The 24,203-nt window shown below is 46.5% G+C and overlaps 1 protein-coding gene and 1 long non-coding RNA gene across 2 annotated transcripts; one reads left to right on the top strand and one right to left on the bottom strand.

The window, feature by feature from the left end:
• The first annotated feature begins 1,088 nt into the window (after window positions 1–1,088).
• Window positions 1,089–16,255, top strand: LOC125746429 (excitatory amino acid transporter 1-like). Its single transcript, XM_049020371.1, has 10 exons — window positions 1,089–1,306; window positions 2,400–2,662; window positions 3,877–4,014; window positions 8,234–8,438; window positions 8,852–8,894; window positions 10,455–10,726; window positions 11,090–11,323; window positions 12,448–12,642; window positions 12,751–12,885; window positions 13,779–16,255. The coding sequence occupies exons 2-10, from the start codon at window positions 2,482–2,484 to the stop codon at window positions 13,987–13,989; spliced, it is 1,614 nt and encodes a 537-aa protein (XP_048876328.1). The 5' UTR covers window positions 1,089–1,306; window positions 2,400–2,481; the 3' UTR covers window positions 13,990–16,255.
• Window positions 16,256–21,983: 5,728 nt separating this feature from the next.
• On the bottom strand, window positions 21,984–24,172 carry LOC125746034 (uncharacterized). Its single transcript, XR_007398827.1, has 3 exons — window positions 24,037–24,172; window positions 23,630–23,693; window positions 21,984–22,983 (listed from the first exon to the last, which is right to left on the bottom strand). It is a non-coding gene; the product is annotated as an uncharacterized LOC125746034 (long non-coding RNA).
• Window positions 24,173–24,203: the final 31 nt, after the last annotated feature.

Raw genomic sequence — 24,203 nt, 5'->3', positions numbered from 1 at the left:
TGGAAACCAGGCAGATGTGTACAGCTGGCTCCATTTTGCTCATGAAGATTTTTCTCGACCAGCCGGCTGCACGTCATTCATTTGCAAAGCGCAACAGCCAGCCCGCCTTTGCGCTCGAAGACCTGAACTTTAGCTGAGTGCATTTTGTTCTCCTTAGGTGCTTCCTCCAGAACATCACAGCACGTGATGGATGCTCATTACATGTTTTTGAGGTATGTAGACCCAGTGTCATAGTTTTGCTTTCAACTTTCCATTCATTCATGTGCAAGTCACGGGTCCTGAAATGTAAAGAGGCGTACAAACTGAAAGATGTCAGTGAATTTGGCACATTAGGGGTCGCTACTTCTTAAAAACAGTCCTTCTGTCACCTTACGGTGAAGTCTCTGTGTGTCGTTCGAGAAGTGCACGTTTATATGGTTTGGTTGAAGCCTTTTCACCACATTTCCTGAGCTGAGGTACACTTAATAAACTTTTTCTCACTGGTGGATTTTTTTTTTTCTTTTTCCAACAAAGACTCTTTCATTACTGCTTTAGACCCCCCCCCTCCCCTCCCCACCCCTCCCCAAATTACACTTTACTTGTGTTATAAGAGTGTTGATCACAGTGTGCTGGAAAAAAGGGAGACAGAGGCAGAAACAAACAAAAAAAAAAACTGCAAACCTTGTCTCCCTTTTCTCTCAACTTTTCCTTTAGTCGGGTGATCAGTTTACAGTTTCCCATCAAGTCAATCTGCCAGCAAGTATCTGCCCAGAGTCATTTTAATTCTTCATGACCATGACCAACGTATCTCCTATATTCTGCATTTCCGGCACTTCTTGCCCAGTTTAAATATCTTCCTCCATGTGTCTCTGTCTACCCCAGTACACACCAGTGTGAAGCAGCCCCAGTCTTGCACATCCCGGAAGCCCGGATTTGCATTTCTGATAAAGCCAAATCAACATTGTGAAAGCAGGTTGAGACAAACTGAGGAGAGAACAAGTCCGCATTTTCCCCGGCTGGACTCCCTCATTATTTCCCGGGCCCTTCCGTCCAAAGGGGCGGGTTTCTCCTTTCTTCCCTCCCCAGAGCTGAGCTGGCAGTCTCCTCCCACTTCTCTGAGGGTCTGCAGCATGAGAGGCATCCTCAGTCTTCTCGTGGTTCTCCCCGCCTACCGGTTCGTCTCTGGCTGCTTTGCTGCCTTCTGTTATCTGCTGGGCTAGTCAACTCTGTTACTGTGCAACGGGAGTTTTCCTCCGTGGAGAGACGCGCCTTCAGTATTGACAGGAGAGGGAGACGTCTGGGAGAAGCACCCCTTTGAACGCTAAAGGTCTGTTAGCACCTTCTCTTACTTTCCAGCTCGTGTGGCAATTTCCGGTCGCACTGCTGTGGTCTCTTTCCCTCATGTGCCTGGTGTGCATATGGCCCATAACGGGGAGCCACTGACAGCGAGGTCTCTGTTTTTTGCACTGCTGGGGAGATTTTCTGGATTGACTGCGTTACTCAGACCTTTGCAACATGTGCCCGCATGTCCTCCAAGATCTTGAAGGCAGTTCGCTGTCGGACTTCTGAGAGGGAAACGACTTCTTAGTCGTGCTGATCTTCTACTGGTTTTGGTCGAGACGTGTCATGTTTCTTGGGGTTTAATGGTCATTTTCAGTGTAAGACTTGAATTTGTTCTCAGAGTTAAGCTTCAGCTTGGTATCCACACCTGAGGGAGGGGGAGTGGAGAATGTAAAAGGATTTAGCAAGAGTTCACAAGGTTGCCTCGATTGGCTACAAATCAGGCAGAATTACCAGACGGACAGGTAGAGCATCCTAGATAATCCCTGAGTTAACACAATTTGCTTCCTTAAATGCAATATGTGATGCAAACAGAAGTTTGACCCATGCCAATAAACATCTCTGACTCAGACCTACAGTATTTATTTTGCCTGGGACCTGAAGCATGTAAACAAAACACCTGAGTTTCCCTGTAGACACCATAGTGGATGGGTGTCATCGCCCTGCTGCCTGCCATCTGTGGCATGTTCAGATCCATCCTGCGTCTGTTTTTACAACCTGAATCCTGGATTTGAATTTCTTTTTGGCTCGATTTCTAGGGTTATTCCTATTGGAAATGACGTCTGGGTTTTTATCCGAATTCTGTCTTCCTTGTCAGAGGTGGAAAGTAAAGGTCCAGAAAGTAAAAATCCGGACCAAGATTTTGTTTCAACCGACCAGTTGAGTATTATGTGAATGTGACTCTTTATTCTCAACAGGTTGGTTGAAACAAAACCTGGGTCCAGATTTCTACTTTCTGGAGCTGAAGCTTCCATCCCTGTTGCTTGTGCAAAACTTCTCTCCCCCTATAGCTGCCCTGACTCTTGATGCCCCTCTAGGGTGGCATGTGTGACTCCTGTCCATGCTTATACTCTCCCCAGTGAGGTCCCCTTGTTCGAAACTGGGAGGGGTGAACCAGGCCAGCAGGCAGTTCAGGCGGAGTGAGCAGCACCAGCAGTAGCCATGACCCAGAGTAACGGGGAGAACCCGCGATCTCGGAGCAGGGTCCAGCAGATCCGGGAGGGGATTCACCTGCGCTCTCTGAAGGCCAAGAAGAAGGTGGAGGACATCACCAAGGATGACGTCAAGAGCTTCCTCAGAAGGAATGCTTTTGTCATCTTCACCGTCGCCGCTGTCATCGTCGGTAGGTGCAAACCCGTAGAAGCTCCCCCAGGATGTAGCGCATGACATACGGGAGACCGTGCAATTTGCTGTACAAAGCAAGAGGCAACAATGTGTAAAAAAGAGCTTGCAAAAATAACAAATGAATAAAAGCTTGAGTAGAAATTACCTTTAAGACATGGCAGTATTCCTTTAAATTTGCTCGGTCAGAGCCTATGGGGGGGGGGGATCCATAATGTCAACTGCTGCAAAAATGGGGGAATCGAGCAAGTTTGGAGGGAAGGGTCTGCCAATTAACTAAAACAATGTGAACTGGAGAGGGCCTAACGCCAGGACTTCACTGCTCGAACAAACAAAAATGATTCTGTTTACAATAGCTGCATATGAACTGTATGTGACAGTATTAATTACAATATTATTTATATGGAGTTACTTACATGAGCTGCAAGTTCACACCAAGAGTAGAACGTAGACCAGAGCTACATGTTTTGAAAGCGTATTTTTGCATTAAGCCCACCTGCAATACTGGCTAACAGTCAGGTGTCGCCCAACAATTATGAGAAAAACATTGCATTTTAAATGGCACTGAACTTACAAGGAGACGGGAGCGTGGATGCTGGAAAGGATGGAAAAGTTAGGGTGACTCCAAGGGCCTCTGAGTGACGGGGGGCCCTAAAAACAATTGGAACATAATTTGATTAGTCTGGGTTGGGGGCCTGATTTGATATGCTTTCATGGGGCCCAAAATCTCGCCCTTACTTTTATGACAACGCCAAGGTGTATTAATAAATACAAAATCACTGAGACACTTACTGAGAAGTGTCATCAAACAGTGTTTTACTGCAAAGGCCAACTGGAACCTCACGGGCTGGCTGCTGCTTCTGTGAAATGCTTCTGGATTTGAGCTGTATCACCTGAAGCTCAACACGGTCATGCCTGCACAGGCGTGTAGAGCTGAATGGAAGCACACTGAGGCATTCCTTACTGACATGCAAAAAGGATGTAGCCAGAGGGCCCGTGTAGGATTAGGTGGAGAAGCTGCTGATTTTTGAAAGGTGTCTATGCGTATTACCAGCCACATAAACACACTGTTCGTTCCCATAAGGCTGAAAGCCTGCTTCACAGAAGTTCTGTAGTTCACAGTTAATGTAAGCAAATGGAAAAATGTTTAATGTGTCTTGTATCTGGTGGAAACCAGGCATTAAAGTGTCCATACTGGACTGGTGTGCTTTTCAGGCATACTGCTGGGTTTTTCCCTGCGGCCATACAAGATGTCATACCGTGAAGTGAAGTACTTCTCCTTCCCTGGTGAACTGCTTATGCGGATGCTGCAGATGCTTGTGCTCCCCCTGCTGGTCTCCAGCCTCATTACAGGTATGCTCATTGGCTGATCCTCCCTCTGCTGGTCTAGCTGTAATGTTGCCTGTACCCTGGATCTTAGGATTGCTGCAGTCAGTCTCACCTTCCAGACTGAAAGACTGTGTCGCGCTGTGCTGTGACTTGATGAGTGAATTGCTCAGGAAAGCGCTGGTTTAACATCTGACCACTGAGTGTAGCCGCGTAATGGTATTTTAAGGTCTTGCTGAAACATTGACACCGCTATAACCGGGATGAACTGGGAGAGAGCTCACTGACCTCTCTGTGAGAGTCTAGGCTTAAGAAAAGTCATCGGGAGATAAAAATCACCTCAGACAAAAGACATCGAATCTCTCAGGAATATCAAATTATAGAATACAATGAAAACGTAATCACATCACCAGTTCTTCCTTTTATGAAAAAAGAAAAAAAATCAGTTCACGCAATCGGCTCTCATGTGCAATTGTCAAGCGAGTTTCATTCCGTTTGACTGGGTTAAATTTCCACAAGCACCCCAGAGATTTGCCCCTCATTCAGGCAGTCTGTCACAAAAAGTCACTGTTTTCTCAAGTGTACTCAGTTACATCCCGGGAGCAGCACTGCGGGCTGCTTTTAAGGCTGTGGATGGGAGCGCTTCGGGGGCCATGTCATGACCTCTCATGAATGTCTTTCATTTGTATCCTTTGGCACAAGCGCGGCATGTTTGTGACACGCACCTGTATGGATAACTGAGTGTTTGATCTGGCTCAAGCCGCCATGTTTGCCGTTCTGTATGTCTTTGCCTCCACGTGGACTGATTGGAGAGGCTGGCTGCTGTTAGGGCACTGAGGAATTTCCCTCTTCTAAGTGGACTGCAGTACATTACACATTCCAGGTTCTTTGAAGTAGGCCTTTCACGAGACTCTCAGCGACTAGCCATTTCTCAATGAGTCTATCCTGAACTTTTAGGGAATCCAAGCGGTTCTGTTTCGCCGTTGGCTTTCTCGTGCCTTTTTTCCCTTTCGGTCTTTACAGAGGTGTGGTTGTTGTGTCCACCTGAGGTCCAGGAGTGGTATAGGTAACTCCCACAGGTCCCGCAAAAGCTGGCTAATGCTTTCAGAAGCAGCTGTGAACTTTCTGTAGATTATCATGTCATAAAATGGATCATAAAGTAACCACTGGCAGCACATAGGAACCTTGGGAGAAATGTGTCAAATATTAAAAAAGTAAAGAGAATAAGGTAAGACCAGGTAAAGTGATGTCGTTGCGGGATTCCCAGGTACTGCTGGCGTAATGAAAAGGGGGGTCTATTTCCAGCAGCCTATTGTTTAAGTCCTGTGCTATCCAGCGGGAGGAGATGACATCATCGGTAGGGCCTCGTTAGGGTCACAATGGAGACCTGTCACATGCTGTCTCCCACTGAACCAGCGCTCATCACACCCATTGCCCGCTTCTGTTTGCTGCAACAATGGTCTCCTTGTCTATGTAAATTTATTTAAGTTCTCAGAATGAACAAACCTCATAAATGGTGTTGATAGGAAATGTGCATTCGTGTCTCAACCAACTGCCACCCGGTTATTGTCACATTTGCTTGTTTTGTCTTCTGCTGTTATTGAGAGACAATCGGTAAATAACCAACGGACTGATGTAGCTGATTGCTTCAGATGCAGTGTGTGTGTGTGGGGGGGGGGTCTCTGGTTGTTGTAAGACACATTTACTCCCCACTGACTAAAAATGTGCATACTATTTAGAAATATTTAGTTTTGACTTCAGGTCAGCCACTTAGCTGTGGAGAAGTGAGGACCTGGAATGAGGTGTGGGGGCGGTTCCATTTTAAGTCACTCCTGTGACTCTCCTCTATCACAGGTCTGCTCGGCTTAATGAGTAAATAAACCAGCCAATAGGAAAAGGGGGTAAAAGTCATCGCCCATAACTGACCTCAGGCTGCACAGGTTACTCGGGCTCTGAATGGTTCTATACCTATTCCTCAGTACGACTTGGCTTCCCCGTTCTGGCAGGGGGACAGTCAGCTCTTTGTGCTATACTGGGAACCCAGGCAAGTGAGGGAGCTTGAGCAGAAAAGATGGCTTCTGCTATGTTGGTCTGGGACTGTCAGCTGTTGCTAATCAGCAATGTGGGACCTGTGATGAGTCTCCATCCTGCTCTGCTTCACACACATAAAGGGCAGAAATTAACCTCCGTCTCCTCCTTCAAAGCCATATTGTTTCCCGGAATTCCATGGGGGGCACACAATGGCCGATTGACGGAGCGGGAGGGGTGATGGAGAGAAGCCCATTGGCAAAGCCAGCTTACCGGGCTTGTTGGCATACGGTTGACCTCAGTCCAGTTCCCATTGCATCATTAAGACTTACCACAGAGCAAGCAGTACATCTGCTTGCATGTACAGAAATTCTTATTGATCATATGGGTTTGCAGTTGGCGTCCATGTTGGATTACAAAATAGCTGATGATTAAATATTTGATTTTAAAAATTACCAAAAATATGGAAACTAATGAGTTTGTGGAGGTATTTAGCATGTATATTTTTGAGTAATGTTTTCTAACAAATGGATTCTTTCATATAGATGACGTGTCATGTGTTTGCCTGCTTAGATGAGAGGTTAGCTTCGTCACTAACATGTCAGTAACACGTTCACACACATTTCTCAGCCTCGGTGCTTTACACTTTTCCTTCATCAAGAATATAAGAGAGAGACACACAAAGTAGCCCAGAGTGAGGGGGCCATTTTATTTATTCTTTTGTCCATGTAGTTGCCCCCTCGACGTTTCCATTTGGCGAGAATGTGCCATTTCTTTGGTCGTGGGGATGTGATTGTAGAGGCTGTGTTTGTTGTTGCCGGGACAACAGCGTTGTGGGAGCATGGCAAGTGGACAATTTTCCCAGGCCTGTCAGAGAGGAGAGAGAGGGGCGATTTAGGGGTGAGCTGGGGCCCAAGTTTGGGGGTGAGACAGTGTGACAGTGTCCGTAAGAGAGAGAGGGAAAGAGGGGAGAAGATAAGGACAGAAGACTGGGCTTGAGACAGAGTGGGAGGGGGGGGGGGGACACTTGAGCCCGAATTTGGGGCCAAAAGAGAGTAAAAGGAAGAGAGAGAGGGTGGGTAGACTGGGGTGGGAGAGAACTGTGGGGGTATTGTTTTTGCCTGTGGGGGGTCAGGATTGTCCATGTGTGAAACTGAGGTATGTGTTTTGAAAGGGGATTCCATTAGAAAGAAGGCTGGAGCGTATGCCCAGCGAGTAGCTCCAGCATTAAAGAACACACACATGTGAGCCACAGGGAAGGATGTTTCCCGGTTCCTTCAAAACGCCAGCCGCCAACCCTGCACTGCTGATCTCCCGCTCGCCCTCTACTGCCTCTCCAGGCCAATTATCTCGGGTGCTTAAATCCTGCACCAGCAGTTCATGATCCTTCGCGTTTGGCTTGTCCTGTTTTTTAAAAGTCTCAAGATATTTACATTGATTTACTTAGCAGGCGCTTGAGTCCAAATTACATGCTTGAGAAACACAAGGAGTCAGAGAGCAGAGGATAGTTCAGGGAGCCCATGAACATCCAACCTGCTGGTCCTTCAGTCTGTGTTTTCACATATCCTGTTCATCGAGCCTTAATGTTGAGAAGATCATGGGGATGGAAGGGTTGACGAAGCAGGTAGGGGCAGTGGTCTGTCTAATGTAGATGGTTGTGCTCATGCTGGTTGAGAAGGTCTGTCCTTTGAAGAGCGGCGTGCTCGTATCGTTTATGGGGGACAGAGTGTCATTCCCCATTGGCAACCCTGTTGAACCGCATAGTTCCAAAGTATGATGCCTGAAAACGTTGCCTTTTACCAACTAATCTTCTGAATTGTAGTCACCCCACCAACCAATCACATCATCAGGTTGTAAGTGACATGGCGTATAGAGAATAGAGTATAGAGTATCATGCTTGAGTTATGATGTCAATGTACAAGATTGTACAAATTTGAAAATATACTACATTGGGGAATCTTTGTGTTGCAAATCTGTTTCATGCTTTCAAATCTATTTCACACTAACATTTGGAACAAAGTAAATGCATTGCTTCTTATGGAATCAGTCATCCAAGACGACATTTCTTTTTATTTACAGTCTAGTATAAGGCCTTTATGTGTTACATGTAACTTCATGCAGGAAGTATCAAAGCAGCACCATCTTCCATCCCAAGTTGTGGGGTGGGGTTGGGGTGACCCAAAAGTGAGCCTGACACAGGCTTTCCCCATCTGTCCAGGCATGGCAGCGTTGGACAGCAAGGCATCGGGCAAGATGGGCATGCGAGCCGTGGTGTATTACATGACCACGACCATTGTGGCTGTCTTTATCGGGATCATCATGGTTCTCATCGTCCACCCGGGGAAAGGCTCCAAGGAGGAGTTTACCAGGCAACAGAAGATTGAGCAAGTCAGCGCCGCTGATGCCTTCCTGGACCTCATTAGGTACCTACCTGCAAAGGGATTGCCAGCTCTGGGCAAGTGGGGGCGTTGAGTTACAACACTCCCCTGTAAAGAGACACCTCTATCGCGGATTACCCATGGAGACACAAGTCGGGCGTCAACTGATGTAATGAAATCCAGACGCATCGCTCTTCACAGTGCAAATGGATTATTGCTAATTGGTGTGTATCACAATGCAGCCCTACCAAGCTTAAGATGGCCTTCCTGACCCCCTGGTGGCCTGGGGAGGGGGAATGGGCAGGAGGTGTGGGAATGGAATCTGGGGTCACCTGAGGGGCATTGCAAACTGCTGGGCGTGGGGTTTATTCAGCTGAGTACTGAAATATTATCAAATGCCATTTGTGTCTTTGTCTGTGACTGCAACAATGACTGTGATCATTGTCCTTTAATTCCAGAAACATGTTCCCTCCCAACCTGGTACAGGCCTGCACCCAGCAGGTAAAAACCTCTCTTTCCAAGTCATATCAGAAACACCCCCACACACACACACACACACACTGTCCAGCATAAGGGTCCATCTCCACTTCCAGATGATCGGCAGGGCTGACCCCCCTCCGACCAGCGTCCTGTGGGGTACTTGGGCTTCCGGGACCAAGTTGGGCTTTGGACCTCCCTGGCCCGTGTTTTAAGCATGTAAAGCCCCTGCTGTCCATGAACGGCGCCAGGACATAGTAGCAGAACCCCCGTTCCCTCGCCAAGAAGCAGACAGGCCTTTTGTGGTCCTCTCTCACTCACTCAGCCTTTCAGGCTGCGGCCCGGGGGACAGTTTTGAAAAGCATTTCTGCTAGGGAGAGGCAGGGCCTGGCAGCAGATACAACACAAGGCCGGGTCTGGCCCCACGTTGGAGGGGACAGCGCCTGTACGCCGGGCCGGGAAAGGCTTTGAGTCCGGTCCACAAAGGACATCAATTAATGTCAAGGGAGGGATCTGTGGGAGGAAGCAGCCACATAAAGGAGAAATGGTGGGCCCAGAGTGAATCAGCGGGTGTGGGACAGTCCAGTGTGCATTGGGGGCAGGAAAGAGGCCCGTGTCCGCTGGAGGGCTGCGGGGGCCGTTCAGCACAGAGCTATGGTAGGCAGGACACGGTCAGTGGGGGCGGCGGGGGGGATCTTTGAGCTCCAGACCGATTACCGAAGCCAGCTGGATGCGGAGGAGGAAGTTTGAGATATTCAGATATTCAGAAAAGAAGGAGCACAGTCTGTGTGGGTTTCGCGTAGAGGGTGGCTGGAGGAAGACATGGCAGCTTGGAAACGAAACAAGACAGTTATAGTAATGTCATTAGGGTGCCATCTTGACGTACAGCCTGATAATGCCTTTAAAACCTGTCACTGTACAGTGTCATAATAATGCTAAAACCTCCTGTAACTGCAAAACATGTATTAACAGCATTAAAACATCCTTTCACTGTACAGTGTAATAATGAGTTTAAACATTAAATTAAAACACAGTTGCACTGTACGCTGTGATAACGCCAGTAAAACACAATCGCACTGCACAATGTAATAATGCCATTAAAACATCCTGTCAGTGTACAGTGTGATAATGCCTGTATAGTGTGATAATGCTACTAAAACATCCTGTAACTTTATAGTGTCATAAAGCTATTAAATATCCTGTAACTGTAAAAATGTATTAATGTCATTAAAACATCCTGTCACGGTACAGTGTGATACTGCTATCACACATTGTGTAGTGCGATTAAGCCAGTAAAACCAATTCTCACTGTACAGTATGATAATGCCAGTAAAACCAGGTCTCACTGTACAATGTAATAATGCAAGTGAAACACTGTCACTATACAGTGTGATAATGCCAATCAAACACCTCTTCACTGTAACGTTTCATAATTGATAACCCCCAAACCACGTAACTGAAAGGTGTGATAGGGCCATTAAAATAATGTCACATTTATTGTTTTCCGTTTCACTTATTCTCTGTGTCCTTTGTTTTTGTTTCATCCCTGAATACCAACCTGTGTCTTTAACCTCCTCCTTTCAGTTTAAGACCCAGTATGGCAAGCGGGTGGTGCACGTGAAGGTGATAGTGAACGACACCATCTTCAACCTGACCAACAACACCCAGGAGATTGCGCGTGAGGAGATCATTCCCGTTCCAGGCACCGTCAATGGTGTCAACGCCCTGGGCCTGGTGGTCTTCTCCATGTGTTTCGGCCTGATCATTGGGAACATGAAACAGCAAGGCAAGGCCCTCAGGGACTTCTTTGACAGCCTGAACGAGGCCATCATGAGGCTGGTCGCCATCATCATGTGGTGAGTGTGTCTATGTGTAAGTGAGCACCTACAAAACAGTCAAACTGAAACCAAAACCTGCTCAGTAAGTGTGTAATGTTTGTAAATAGGTATGTTTTGCTATTATTGCTTTCAGGGGTGGAAAATTCTGGTCCAGAAAGTACAAATCAAGACCAAGGTTTGTTTTAACCAACCAGTTGAGTCCTCTGTGACTGCGACTCTTTATACTCAACTCATTGGTTGAAACTTGAATCTTGGTCTGGATTTGTACTTTCTGGACCTGAACTTTCCACCTCTGGTAAGTAGCTACGGAAGATGGCAACTGTATGGATGGATTTGAGAACAAGCTATCAACTATCTGTCTGCCCTTGCCTGCTCCACCAGGTATGCCCCCCTTGGTATCATGTTCCTGATCGCAGGCAAGATTGTAGAGATGGAGGACATCACACAGATGGGCGGGCAGCTGGGAATGTACACGATCACAGTCATCATCGGGCTGCTCATTCACGCCATCTTGGTGCTGCCCACCCTCTACTTTGTCATAACACGCAAAAACCCCTTTGTTTTCATTGCCGGCCTCCTGCAGGCCCTCATTACAGCTTTGGGTACATCCTCCAGGTAGGTGTCCATCAGATGTCCATCACCGAGATCTTATGGCTCATGTTTGTGTGAGAGGACCTGGATGTTAAGAAGAGATAGTGTTAAGATGTTTATGTGAAGATGAGGCTGGGCTCCTTGTTAAGGTGTCTGTGTACAGATCAGGGTGTTAAGGTTGCTGTGTAGCGACCAGGGGGGATAATGTTAAGGTTGCAGTTTATGGATCGAGAGAAATGGTGTTAAGGTGGCTGTGTCGGGACCGGGGGGTTGGCGTTATGGTGGATGTGTAGGGATCAGGGCAGATGGTGTTATGATGGGTGTATAGGGATCAGGGCAGATGGTGTTATGATGGGTGTGTAGGGATCAGGGCAGATGGTGTTATGATGGGTGTGTAGGGATCAGGGCAGATGGTGTTATGATGGGTGTGTAGGGAGCAGCGGAGATGGTGTTATGATGGGTGTGTAGGGAGCAGCGGAGATGGTGTTGAAGGGTTGTATGGGGACCAAGAGAGATAGTGTTAAGATGACTGCATAGGGTCCTGGGGAGATAGTGTTAAGGGGGCTGTATAGGGACCAGGGGAGATTATTTTGAGGTAGCTGTGTATAGAGGGGGGAAATTGTGTAAGGGGCTGTGTAGGGACCAGAGGAGATGGTGTTACGGTGAGTGTATAGTGACCAGGGGAAATGGTGTTATGATGGGTGTGTAGGGACCAGGGCAGATGGTGTTACGGTGGGTGTGTAGGGACCAGGGGAAATGGTGTTATGATGGGTGTGTAGGGACCAGGGGAAATGGTGTTACGTGGGTGTGTAGGGACCAGGGGAAATGGTGTTACGTGGGTGTGTAGGGACAAGGGCAGATGGTGTTACGTGGGTGTGTAGGGACCAGGGGAAATGGTGTTATGGTGGGTGTGTAGGGACCAGGGCAGATGGTGTTACTTGGGTGTGTAGGGACCAGGGCAGATGGTGTTATGGTGGGTGTGTAGGAATCAGGAGAGATGGTGTTACCGTGGGTGTGTAGGGACCAGGGCAGATGGTGTTACGGTGGGTGTGTAGCTAACAAGAAAGATGGTGTTAAGGTGGCTATGTATCAGCCAGGAGAGACGGTGTTCAGACCGAGTCATCCCTGTGTCCTCCACTCTCATGCAGCTCAGCCACCCTGCCCATCACCTTTAAGTGCCTGGAGGAAATCAACAAGGTAGACAAGCGTGTGACACGCTTCGTGCTGCCAGTGGGTGCCACCATAAACATGGATGGCACTGCGCTCTATGAGGCTCTGGCCGCCATTTTCATCGCCCAAGTCAACAACATGGATATGAACTTTGGGCAGATCATCACCATCAGGTAGAACAAGGTGACATTTCTCGGACAGTCAGCTTTGACTGTCAGATTCACAGTGAATCACTGTTATCCAGCACTAACAGAATGTCTACCATATGTGTTACTAAACAGTATCACAGCCACAGCCGCCAGCATCGGGGCCGCCGGCATCCCCCAGGCTGGCCTGGTCACCATGGTGATTGTGCTGACCTCAGTGGGACTGCCCACCGATGACATCACGCTCATCATTGCAGTGGATTGGTTCTTGTGAGTAAAACAAATGCATTTAAAAATACAATACTGTGCAAAAGTCGTAGTCTAAGAAAAAGATTAAATGATCTTCATGTAGGTGTAAAACTATGATATGATGTTTGTCAAGGTGTGTCAGCTTAGCCATTTCAAAACATCTCCTGAAGTCACCTCAGTGTTTGCAGCAACCATCCAACATACCTGTATGCTTTTTAACTTGACCACTAGCACTCCTCGTTCAGCTGATCAATACCTCACTGAGTTACTTAACCAATTATGTTAACTAATTAAGAGAGCTGATGGTAAAATATGACTAAGACGTGGAACGACTGAGGTGCCCCTGAGGAGAGGCTTGGGAACCAAAGTGTAATGTTTGTCTAACTATTCAATGTAGCATCTTTTTGGAGCAAAGACAAAAGATTTTTATCGTGTTGTTAATTAGCATATGTTCAAAACTTTTGCTCATTACTGTATATGTGTATGTCGTGTTACAATTACACATATAACAATGGCCTCATGTTCTGCAGTTCACTGTGGTTGATAATGCTAGTTGTCTGGTTTCAATGAATGATTCCTGTTAAAAACCTGTTTCTGAAGAGTATAACATTGACCCTGAGCTCCAAGTCAGGTGGAAGCCCTCAGACTGAGCTTTGTGCCCATTTCTTCTTCGGGAACAATCAGGGGAACAATTAGGGGAACAATCAGTGGAATAATCAGGGGAACAATCAGGGGAACAATTAGGGCTGGGTGTTTGAGGGCTGACGTGTTTCGTCACACAGTAAGTTATCGTTTATAGTTAATCGTTCTGTAAAAATGTCGTTGGTTGGCTATCAGCTTCACGTAAACGTGCCACCTCTGCTCTCCCCCCCCCCCCAAAACACACACTCTCCCTTGACCTTTGCCCCCAACAGGGACCGCTTGCGCACCACCACCAATGTGCTGGGAGACTCAATCGGGGCGGGCATCGTGGAGCATTTGTCCCGGCACGAGCTGCAGACCAAGGACGCGGAGATGGGCAACTCCGTGGTGGAGGAGAACGAGATGAAGAAGCCCTACCAGCTCATCTCGCAGGAGAACGAATACGAGAACGAGAAGCCATCGGACAGCGAGACCAAGATGTAGCTCCTCCTCCCGGCCTTCTGCTGACATCGCCACATCTGTCCCGGGCCTCCCTGTCCGTGGAATGACCACCGTCTATGTTGGGGGAGTTTTGTTTATTTCCTCTGTGTTCTTCTTCATTCTTTCCTCCGTCGGCATCGACTTCAGAAAGGCTTCAGGTGTCAGCTGTCTGTTATTTTTTTGTTCCCAGAGTTTATAATGTGTGCTGTTTGTCTGACTGTTTGAATGTTTGTTCTTCTACCCTTAACACGAATGACATATTTCTCTGAACACCATAAGCTCCCCCAGGCACAATCCTGATCTGTGACCGTATCTCAGCCTGACAGTGGCTCATTACACAGGGTCTGACAGTCGCATATCCGCTGTAAAACAAATTGCTTATGCATAAGTTTTCTTCATTAAGTGTCGTGTTTTTTTTTAGAATAACTGAACAAATGAGTATTAGTGGGAATAAGGTTGTACATGGATTCTCCCACATTGAACTGCTCATTTTTATTATTTTTTTTATTATTATTTTTTTTGTACAAGCTCTTGCTGGACCACGTAGTGTTTTTACCAGAAGTGAAATATGTATCAGATGTCAGACTTGTCTCCTTTCTGTATATTTTCCAGGGAAGATTTGGTCAATTCTTAAAGTCCTTGAAAAGCTGTCAGGGGTTAAAAAAAAAAACAAAAAAAAAACACACAAAGAATATAAAAATATTGAACATTTTGCCCTTGTTGTGAATATGAAAAGGTCTTAGGTTTAGGGTCAGGGACTCAGGGGCTGATTAGGCATGTTGTGACTGTGTGTAAACGCTGGATTGGCTGGAAGCAGCCGCAAGGGTGTGGCCTCATCCGAGGTAGGAACCAATGCCGGAGCTGGATGTAGTAGGAGGGGTTAGAGGGGGGTTAGAGTGAGCAGGGCGGGACTTTGGCAATGGGAATAGACTTTACCAATCCTGGACAGTTGAGTGGAGCGTCAGCCTGACCTGGAAAGCCATGTGACTGGTGAGAATTCAGTGTAATACAGAAAACAGGCAGCAGTTAAGCCTGAGAGTTTCATAGACTATGGACTGGGCAGAGATTAACACGGCCTCCTCCGGACCGAACAGATCCGTTCTGCTAAAGGACAAACTCACGTGCTCCTGGTTGCGCTGTGGGCACCGTGTTCGCACAGCAGGGAATAAGCGTGCGTCGTACGGGAGGCAGCATGCTGGAGGCCTTGGGTGGTCTTGTGCACTTTGACGTGTCACCATCCTGTGAATGTAAAGCAGATCTGCGTACTAATAAGCCTACATCTTCTCACAGTCTTAGCTCATTTGGAAAGCCGAGGACGGCTGATGTGGAAGGAGAGCCGGGTGTGATGCAGGGGGCAGGACTGCAGCTCCCCGATTATATTGGCATTTGGGGGGGGTCTCTGCTCTGCCCCTGCTTTTTGTGCCTGGAAGACCCGTAGATCCCAAAATGGCATTATAGTACTTAGCTTTGAGGGGTCCGATTTCTGTGTCTATGGTGTTAGGGGGGGGGGGGGGGGGGACGGTCTATGTTCGTGTTATTTTTATGATCTGGTCTAGATTTATGATTTTTTTTAAAATACATTTTCACGCATCGTCGTGGAATGAAAGGCCTCCTTCATGGTGTGACTGAAGGAGGCCTGGAGGAGCACAAGCCGGGAGGAGCACACGCCGGGAGGAGCAGTGTAGAAGTTTCACATGGACATACTGCTAAAAGGAACGTCAGATTTCCTAACTGCATTCTCTTCTTATTGGATTTCTTCACCGATAGTCTATTTAAATTTCCTTTTGTATTGTACTGTTTAGGTCAACTGAGCCTTCTAACAAACGCGACTACACAATGTTGTAATGTTTTATTTTTTTGATTCATTGTTTTCTAACAGATGTTGTAGAGCATGGGAATATATTTTTAGAGTTTTTTTATATAGAGAATATTTAGGTATTTGTGTAAATTAACTGTAGATTTTAAAGTTTTACTTGAGGAAGTCTACTGTAAGTTTGCTGTGCTTTATCCAGAAAGCTGGACAAACTGCCCACATAGGCGACCCGCAGGGGGCTTGCTGACCGCACACAGAGTAACGGGATCAGAGACCGAGACTTGACCTTGTTTCTTGTTTACTTGCGTTTGGCAGTGCTGCTCGCACATTTCCCGCTGATGGCTCTTTACTTGAGGTAACACCTGGCTTTCATGTACAAGTGGAAAACACACACAGCAAAGTAGATTTGTCTCTGGTAAATATAGTTTTCAATAAAATGAAGATTGGAAAAACACACTCCCGTTTTGTGACGCTCGCTAATTCTGCCCTTTCTGACAGCCAACAAAAGCAGGACACACCCCCCCACCCCCCCCGGGCCTCATTCTCACATCCAAGCCATGCTCTCTCCTACCTGTGTCCCTTGGGAAGGGGGGGTGTGCTTCCAGGGGTTCCCTTATGTTTTCCAGGGTAGTGTCTCCCAATCCAGTCCTCAGGCACCCCCAGACACTCCATGTTTTTGCTACCAGAGCTGAGAGGGAGCAAAAATGTGGACGGTCTGGGGTCCCTGGTGACCAGGCTGGGAAACAGCATACTTGGGGTACTGCAGGCCAGACTGCCTTGTAGGTAAAATATGACAGCATCTACTTATACATGCATTCAGTGAGAAGCACTTTCAGGACTATTTGAGAGCAGGAATCTGCCCCCATGGTCCTCTTGCCCAGAGGGATTTGTCTTCACTATGATTTTACCACAATACGCATTTTTTATCTCTCAAGTGTCCTCCTGTCCAGTCACAAGTGAAATATTGTCTCTGTAGAACAGGGCTATTCAAATGACAAATCACGGTCCTCAAGGTCCAAGCCTGTTGATTTTTCAGCCTTCCTTTACCTGGGAACCAGTCGTGAAGCCTCCTGCCATTCAGAATTAGTAATTATTAAACTGACTACCTATGAGAACTGGAAACAAAGCCTAGATTTGGAATCATGGCCCAGATTTGCTCTGTAAGATGTGCAGGAGTCAGGCAGAAACACAGCTGGGGCCCAGATCAGAGCTCTTACTTTCTGGCCCGGTGTTTTACCCACTCCAGCTCCATTCCTCTAACTTGCCACATGAGGCAGTCTCACCTCCACCCCTGCCAGAAAGTGCACGGATGGTGACAGACCCACAGATATCTTACCGTCCTGTTTTTCTCCAGGAATGTCCTAACTCAGAAACCTTTAAATTCTCCTTTCACGTCTGTATTTTCTCCCCTATTCTCACCAATTTTTCTCTCCGTGATCCTCTCCATCCAGACAATTTAATCAGCATGATATAGAAGCACACTATCGGGGGGGGGGGGGGGGGTTCTAATCCTGTTAGCACACAGGTCATCACGTTCGGCACAGTGGGTGCTTTCGCATTTAGAGCTTAGCTTAGCACTTAGATCTTGTTGATGGAAAGAACATACAATCCATTAGATACCTTCTATGAGTGAATTCTTTTCTTTGGGATCTTCCAATACAAAATACTCTCCTGCCATAAACTTCTTAGTTTGTGAGCATTAGTGTCATCTGACCATAAAACATAAGAGAGATCCCAGTGCAGCTTCTATCTGTGCCCTAAAAGGGCCCTGCTGTGACTCTGACATGCAGATACCAGAACTGTAGGGTTTTGCTGCCATCGTATGGACAAAAGATGCATATTCATCTACTAAAATGGTTCAAGAATAACTGAAATTTTCATGTGAAAGATTGTGGAGTGTTAAGACAAAACTACAGCTAATTTGAACTGTTAATCGTACATGATCCATATACACTGCTCAAAAAATTTAAAGAAGCACTTTGAAAACACATCAGATCAAAAAAAAAATCATGCTGGATATCTATACTGATATGGACGGGGTAATGTGTTAGAAACGAAAGGATGCTACATCGCTTGACAGAAATGAAAATTATCAACCTATTATCAAATTATCAAAGACACCCTGAAAATCGAAGTGAAAAATGACGCGGCAGGCTTGTCCATTTTGCCGAAATTTCATTGCAGCAACTCAGAATCAAACTCACCAGTTTGTATGGCCCCCCACGTGCTTGTATGCATGTCTGACAACGTCGGGGCATGGTCCTAATGAGAAGACGGATGGCGTCCTGGGGGATCTCCTCACAGATCTGGACCAGGGCATCACTGAGCTTCTGGCCAGTTTGAGGTGCTACCTGGTGGCGTCGGATGGACGAAACATAATGTCCCAGAGGTGATCTACTGGATTTAGATCAGGCAACCGTGGGGGTCAGTCAATGGTATCAATTCCTTCATCTTCCGGGAATTGCCTCTATACTCTCGCCACAGAAGGCCGGGAATTGTCATGCACCAGGAGGAACCCAGGACCCACTGCACCGGCGTAGGGTCTGACAGTGGGTTCAAGGATTTCATCCTGATACCTAATGGCAGTCAAGGTGCCCATGTCTAGCCTGTAGAGGTCTGTGTGTCTCTCCATGGATATGCCTCCCCAGACCATCACTGACCCACCACCAAACCGGTCATGCTGAACAATGCTGCAGGCAGCATAATGTTCTCCATGGCTTCTTCAGACCCTTTCATGTCTGTCACATGTGCTCAGGGTGAATCTGCTCTCATCTGTGAAAAGCACAGGGCGCCAGTGGCAGACCTGCCAATTCTGGTATTAATATGGCAAATGCCAATCGAGCTCCTCGGTGCTGGACATTGAGGACAGGGCCCACTAGGGGACGTCATAGGGGACGTCCTGCTGGAGGTCATTTTGTAGGAGCCTTGGCAGTGTTCATCCTGTTCCTCCTTGCACAAAGGAGCAGATACCAGTCCTGCTGATGGGTTAAGGACCTTCTACAGCCCTGTCCAGCTCTCCTAGAGTAACTCTCTGTTTCCTGGAATCTCCTCCATGCCCTTGAGACTGTGCTGGGAGACACAGCAAATCTTCTGGCAATGGCACGTATTGATGCGCCATCCTGGAGGAGTTGGACTACCTGTGCAACCTCTGTAGGGTCCAGGTATCGCCTCATGCTACCAGCAGTGACACTGACCATCAGCAAATGCAAAACTAGTGAAAAAACAGTCAGAAAAGATGAGCAGGGAAAAATTTCAGTGGCCTCAACCTGTAAACCATTCCTGTTTTGGGGGTCATCTCATTGTTGTTAATTTCATTAACACCAAAGCAGCTGAAACCGATTAACAGCCCCCTCTGCTATTTAACTGACCAGATTAATATCCCAGAAGTTTAACTTACTTGATGGTATATTCTGATTAAAAAGTGTTCATTTAATTTTTTTCAGCAGTGCATATTATATATTTCACACATGCATATAACATTATAGCCAGAATGATTCTGACACTTCACTGGGTAAGCAGGTATGACTGGGATCCCTACATCCGACACCTTACCCTCAGTGCTGATTCCCAAGGCTGTGTTTTATCACCCCTTCTCTTCAGTTCGCATAGCAACAATTGCACCTCCAGTGACCCTTTAGTAAGAATCCTGAAGTTTGCCGATGACAGTTACTGTGATCTGTCTCGTAATTAACGGTGATGAAGCAAGTCAAGTCATGCAACTAGTGTCAAAATCATCATCTGGTGCTCAACACCCAGTTGACTGAAGAGATGGACATGGATCCCCCCCCCCCCCCCCCCCCCGCCAGCATCAGTCACACTACAGTCTCCACTTAAGAGTCACTGAAGTTTCTTTCAGGGTACCATCATATCCAGAAACCTGTGAGATATCTGGACTCTGTAAATTTTCTATACCTCAGGTTTTACCCGTTCAGTTTTATACTGTGATAATTGAACATGTCCTCACTTCCTCCTTAACAGTGTAGTTCAGCTCTTCCACCTCACCTGAAAGAGCAAGACTGCAAAAGGTGATTAGCACTGCAGAAAAAAAAATCATTGGCTGCAATCTGTGCTCCCTACAGGACAATTACAATATCGGGGTCCTAAAACGTGACAGCAAGAAAATGTTAGACATCTCTCACCCTGCTCATCACCCCCTCCCTTCTGGCAAAGGCTTAGAGCCGTGAAGACAATGACAGACTTGCTTGTGAATTAGCACAGCTCCTGCCATTTACTCCAGTAAAACACTGAGCCACTGAGTCACTTTCAACAAAATAAATGACTTGGAAAAACATATTTGGAAAAACAAATAAAACAGCTGGAGGGTTTCAGGCTGGAGCAGGTGGTGTGACATACGGACGCCGACGGGCCAGCCTGCACTCTCTGATCTTTCCTAGACTGTCCTCACAAGGCAGGACGGGGAAACAGAAGGTTCTAAATGTTATGTACAGTTGTCCGCCAGAAGAGGGCGCCATCATCCCGACACCGTAACACGTCACTTTTAAATCGTTTTCTGTGCAGCAGTGAAGCAGTTGTGCGGAGTAGTTAATGAGGGCAGTTATTGCTAGTTATCGCAGAAACCTTCGGTAGAACTTAATTGTTTTAAACGAGTCGATTCAGAATGTTAATCTGTACGGAAACCCGTAATTTACATAATTACGCGACCCAGTGTTGGACAAACAATTTCAGTAAGTCATTCTAAGACGCATTTTTGCGATCAGCCACACATTGGCTGTTAAATCAATGTAAAGGACACATTTAATTTTTTATTTTAACTTTCTAAGTGCATCAAAAAAAAACATAATTCTAGGATCTGTTTCATAAATTGTAATGCGAATTATATGTACACTATATGGACAAAATTATTGGGACACACCTCTTAATCGTTGAATTAGGGTGTTCCATTCTGATCACGGGTTACCAGAGGTGTATAAAATCAAGCACCTAGGCAGGCAGTCAGGTTTAGAAAAATTTATGAAGAAATGGGTGATTTTGCAGAGCTCAGTGAATTTATGTGTGGTACTATCATAAGATGCCACCATTGCAGTGTGTCATTTTGTGAGTTTTTTTTCCCTGCTAGATATTCCACGGTCAACTGTAAGTGGTATCATTGCAAAATGGAAGCATTTAGGATCAACAGAAATTCAGCCGCTGACCATGTAAAGCTACAGAGTGGGGGGGTGCAGAGGCGCATAGTGAGGAAAAGTCGTCAACACTCTGAGGTACCTGTAGAATTTCAAATTTTGTCTGGCATTAAACCCAGCACAAAAATTGTGCACTGGAAGCATCATGGAATGGGCTTCAATTGCCAAGCAGCCGCATGCAAGTCTGACATCACCAAGCACAAGATGGAGTGATGTAAAGCACACTGCCACTGGGCTCTGGAGCAGTGGAAACGTGTTCTGCGGAGTGACAAATCACACTTCTCTGTCTGATAGTCTGATGGACAAGCCTGGGTTCGGAATATGCCAGGAGAACGTTACCTGCCTGACTGCATTGTGCCAACTGTAAAGTTTGGTGGAGGAGGGATAATGGTATGGGGTTGATTTTCAGGAGTTGGACGAGGCCCCTTAGTTCCAGTGAAGGGAACTCTTAATGTTTCTGCATACAAAGACATTCTGGACAATTCTACACTTCCAATTTTGGCAGAACAGTTCGGGGAAGGCCCTTTTCTGTTCCAGCATTACTGTGCCCGAGTGCACAAAGCAAGGTCCATAGAGACATGGCTGGGTGAGTTTGGTGTGGAAAAATTTCACCAGCTGACAAAGAGCTCTAACCTTGGTGGAACCTCCATCAAACACCTTTGGGATAAACTTGAACAGAGATTGTGAGCCAGGCCTTCACATCCAGCATCAGTGCCTGACCTCACAAATGCTCTTCTGGACGAATGGGTCAAAATTCCCACACACACAATCCATAAACTTGTGGAAAGCTTTCCATGAAGAATGGCAGCTGTTATAGCTGCAAAGGGGGGACCAACTCCATAGTGATGCCTATGAATTTAGAATGGGATGTCATAAAAGTTCTTGTGTCTCAATACTTTGGTCCACATGGTGTATCTTTTATGCAATGTCATGTATGATGTCTGCATAAATATCAAAATATAGGCCTAACTTTAGGTAGAATCATTTCCGATTTAAAAACAAAAAAATACTTTGGACTTAGAAGAATGCCAGATGTTTACTTCCCATGTGTGCGTTTATTCATTTGCCTACTGAAAAAATCAAACGCACAAATTGTAAGCTGCAGTTTTTTCTGCCAAATAGTACTTGCAGACCTCGGTACGTAGCATAGCTGGACTGGCCATCTGGCATACTGGCCAATTTCCCAGGGGGTCAATGTGTATGTGGACCGGCAATATTAACCAAGGGGGAGATCCCCCCCCCCCTGCAATTGGCAAAATTAACTGAAGAGCCCTCCGACAGTAGGCAAAATATTACCCATGAGGAGCATTTGTGTCCCACCCCAAAGCCCAGGGCCCAAGTAGGATGTCAGAGGGTACAGAGGTACTTAAATACCAGTAAGGGCCACTCATAAATCATTCAAAAGTAAATAGTATCTTCAAGTGTTAACAGCATCACAATTGCATCTGTACTTACAGGGATCAGTAAGACAGCAGTATAGGCTACTGCACCCATACTGTTACACAAAGGCAAAGCACCGTAACTGTTAAATGTGGAAATCCTGGCACATACAGCGGCATAGACACGCAGTGCCAGACAAAGTGCAAATATAGCAGGTCTATACACAGCACAAACAAGTAAACGTTATGCGAAAGAAAATCTAAAAAGTACACAGTACACAAATAGAATATCCTGAAAACAGAATACTGGAATATTATAGAAATAAATGTGTAGAGATAATAATAAATTAGTGGTGGTAATACAGATAGATAGGAGTGAGGAGTGGCACATTGGGAGGCGGTGTAGTGGCTCATGGGAGTAGGCAGGAACGATGCACAGCAGTGTAAAAACACACTGTGGTGGAATGAGCCAGTGGCAAAATGTGCTCCAGAACAGCACCCCCTAAAGCAGTAGACAGAATTACTCATAGTATTGTCCAATTCTGCCAACATCCTCTTCACTGCTATTGCCTTCAGTGGAGTCCAGGTCAGTCCTATGACGGAGCTCCCTCTCCTCGGGAGTTAGTTCAGGCATTTGGCACCGCCTGCACTGATGCCATTTCCCCTGCAAGTTCCACGGTGTACAAGAGCACGTTGGCCACCACAAACTGATAAAACATATTCAGAGACTTGCTAACCAAGAAGTCGAACATCCTCAGAAAGTAGAGGCTTGAACATGCCTCCCCCCAAAAAAGTTTTTTGCTAGCCCCCAAACAGATGTTATTCTGCTACCTGGCTACAAGTTTGAACACTCTCTAAAGTTGCTGCCCTCCTCCATCATTGCGGGTGACTCTTATGAACAAAGCTGGGTTACTCCAAAAATGGGGACTGTAACAAACAAAACCCACAATGCCTTGAGCTATGATGTCATCGCCGCAGGTGCGATTAGTTTCTGGCTACAGGCATAGTCTGTTTTTAGATGATCCCCGAGAGTCACTGATCATTTTAAACACTGAATACACAACCTCTCCAAACAGACTGAGAGGAAGTTTCGGGACTGTGCTAAGGTGAGGAGGACAGTATAGGCTGTAGAGTACAGCTCTGCTAATGGTGACACATTTCTATTCGGGTGAGAAGTGGAAGAATCTTAGTTGCTAATTGTATTAATTATATCCTATATCAATTCAGACAGTATGGATTTAAAATACAAGAATGTGCTGTGAGTTGGAGGTGAGACCCAGACAGACTGACTGGCATTTCATCATTTTCACCTTGAGCTGGCTTTCTGTCCAAAGTTTCACCACACCTGTATTTGCTGTGCTCGGTTCCAGATCACTGCAGATTTAATAGTTAAGCAGACAAGAAAACAGAATGAACAGGATACATATTCGAGTAGACGCTCTTTCTGTCTGTATACTGAGGTTTGAATAGTGAGGAAAGAGGATGCTCACTGTATTACATATTACATACACTATGACAATCCCTTAACAAAAGCCAAACATACAACAACTGACCAGCCAACTGCAGTACAAGGTACAGCTAAATAAATGCAGTCAAATTTAGCAGAATTCCGTCTATGCAATTATCCAGGTACTAAGCAGAAACTGTTTCGGCTTCAGTGAAGTACGCAGATTACAATTACTGAACAATGGGGTCCACGCCGGGGGGGGGAGACTACCCGAGGAAGCACAGTCGAAGCGAACATGACCCGTCGGTTTGGTGGACGTCGGCTGAGCCCACCGCGCTGCCCGGCCCTTATCCACTGTGCCTGCTCGGCGGTGCCGGGGCAGCTGGGCGGCGGAAGTTAGCGAGCTGGCGCCGGCGGAGGGAGTCGCTCCCACAGCA

Source organism: Brienomyrus brachyistius, chromosome 7 (assembly GCF_023856365.1).
Source record: "Brienomyrus brachyistius isolate T26 chromosome 7, BBRACH_0.4, whole genome shotgun sequence".
Taxonomy (NCBI): domain Eukaryota; kingdom Metazoa; phylum Chordata; class Actinopteri; order Osteoglossiformes; family Mormyridae; genus Brienomyrus; species Brienomyrus brachyistius.
This window is presented reverse-complemented; position numbering and strand designations above follow the sequence as displayed.

Excerpts from the sequence above, each read along its gene's own strand:
- LOC125746429 (XM_049020371.1), top strand. The coding sequence starts at position 2,482 with ATGACCCAGAGTAACGGGGAGAACCCGCGATCTCGGAGCAGGGTCCAG. Across the intron at positions 10,727-11,089 it reads CTGGTCGCCATCATCATGTG|GTATGCCCCCCTTGGTATCA; the intron begins GTGAGTGTGTCT and ends CTGCTCCACCAG. Across the intron at positions 12,886-13,778 it reads ATTGCAGTGGATTGGTTCTT|GGACCGCTTGCGCACCACCA; the intron begins GTGAGTAAAACA and ends TGCCCCCAACAG.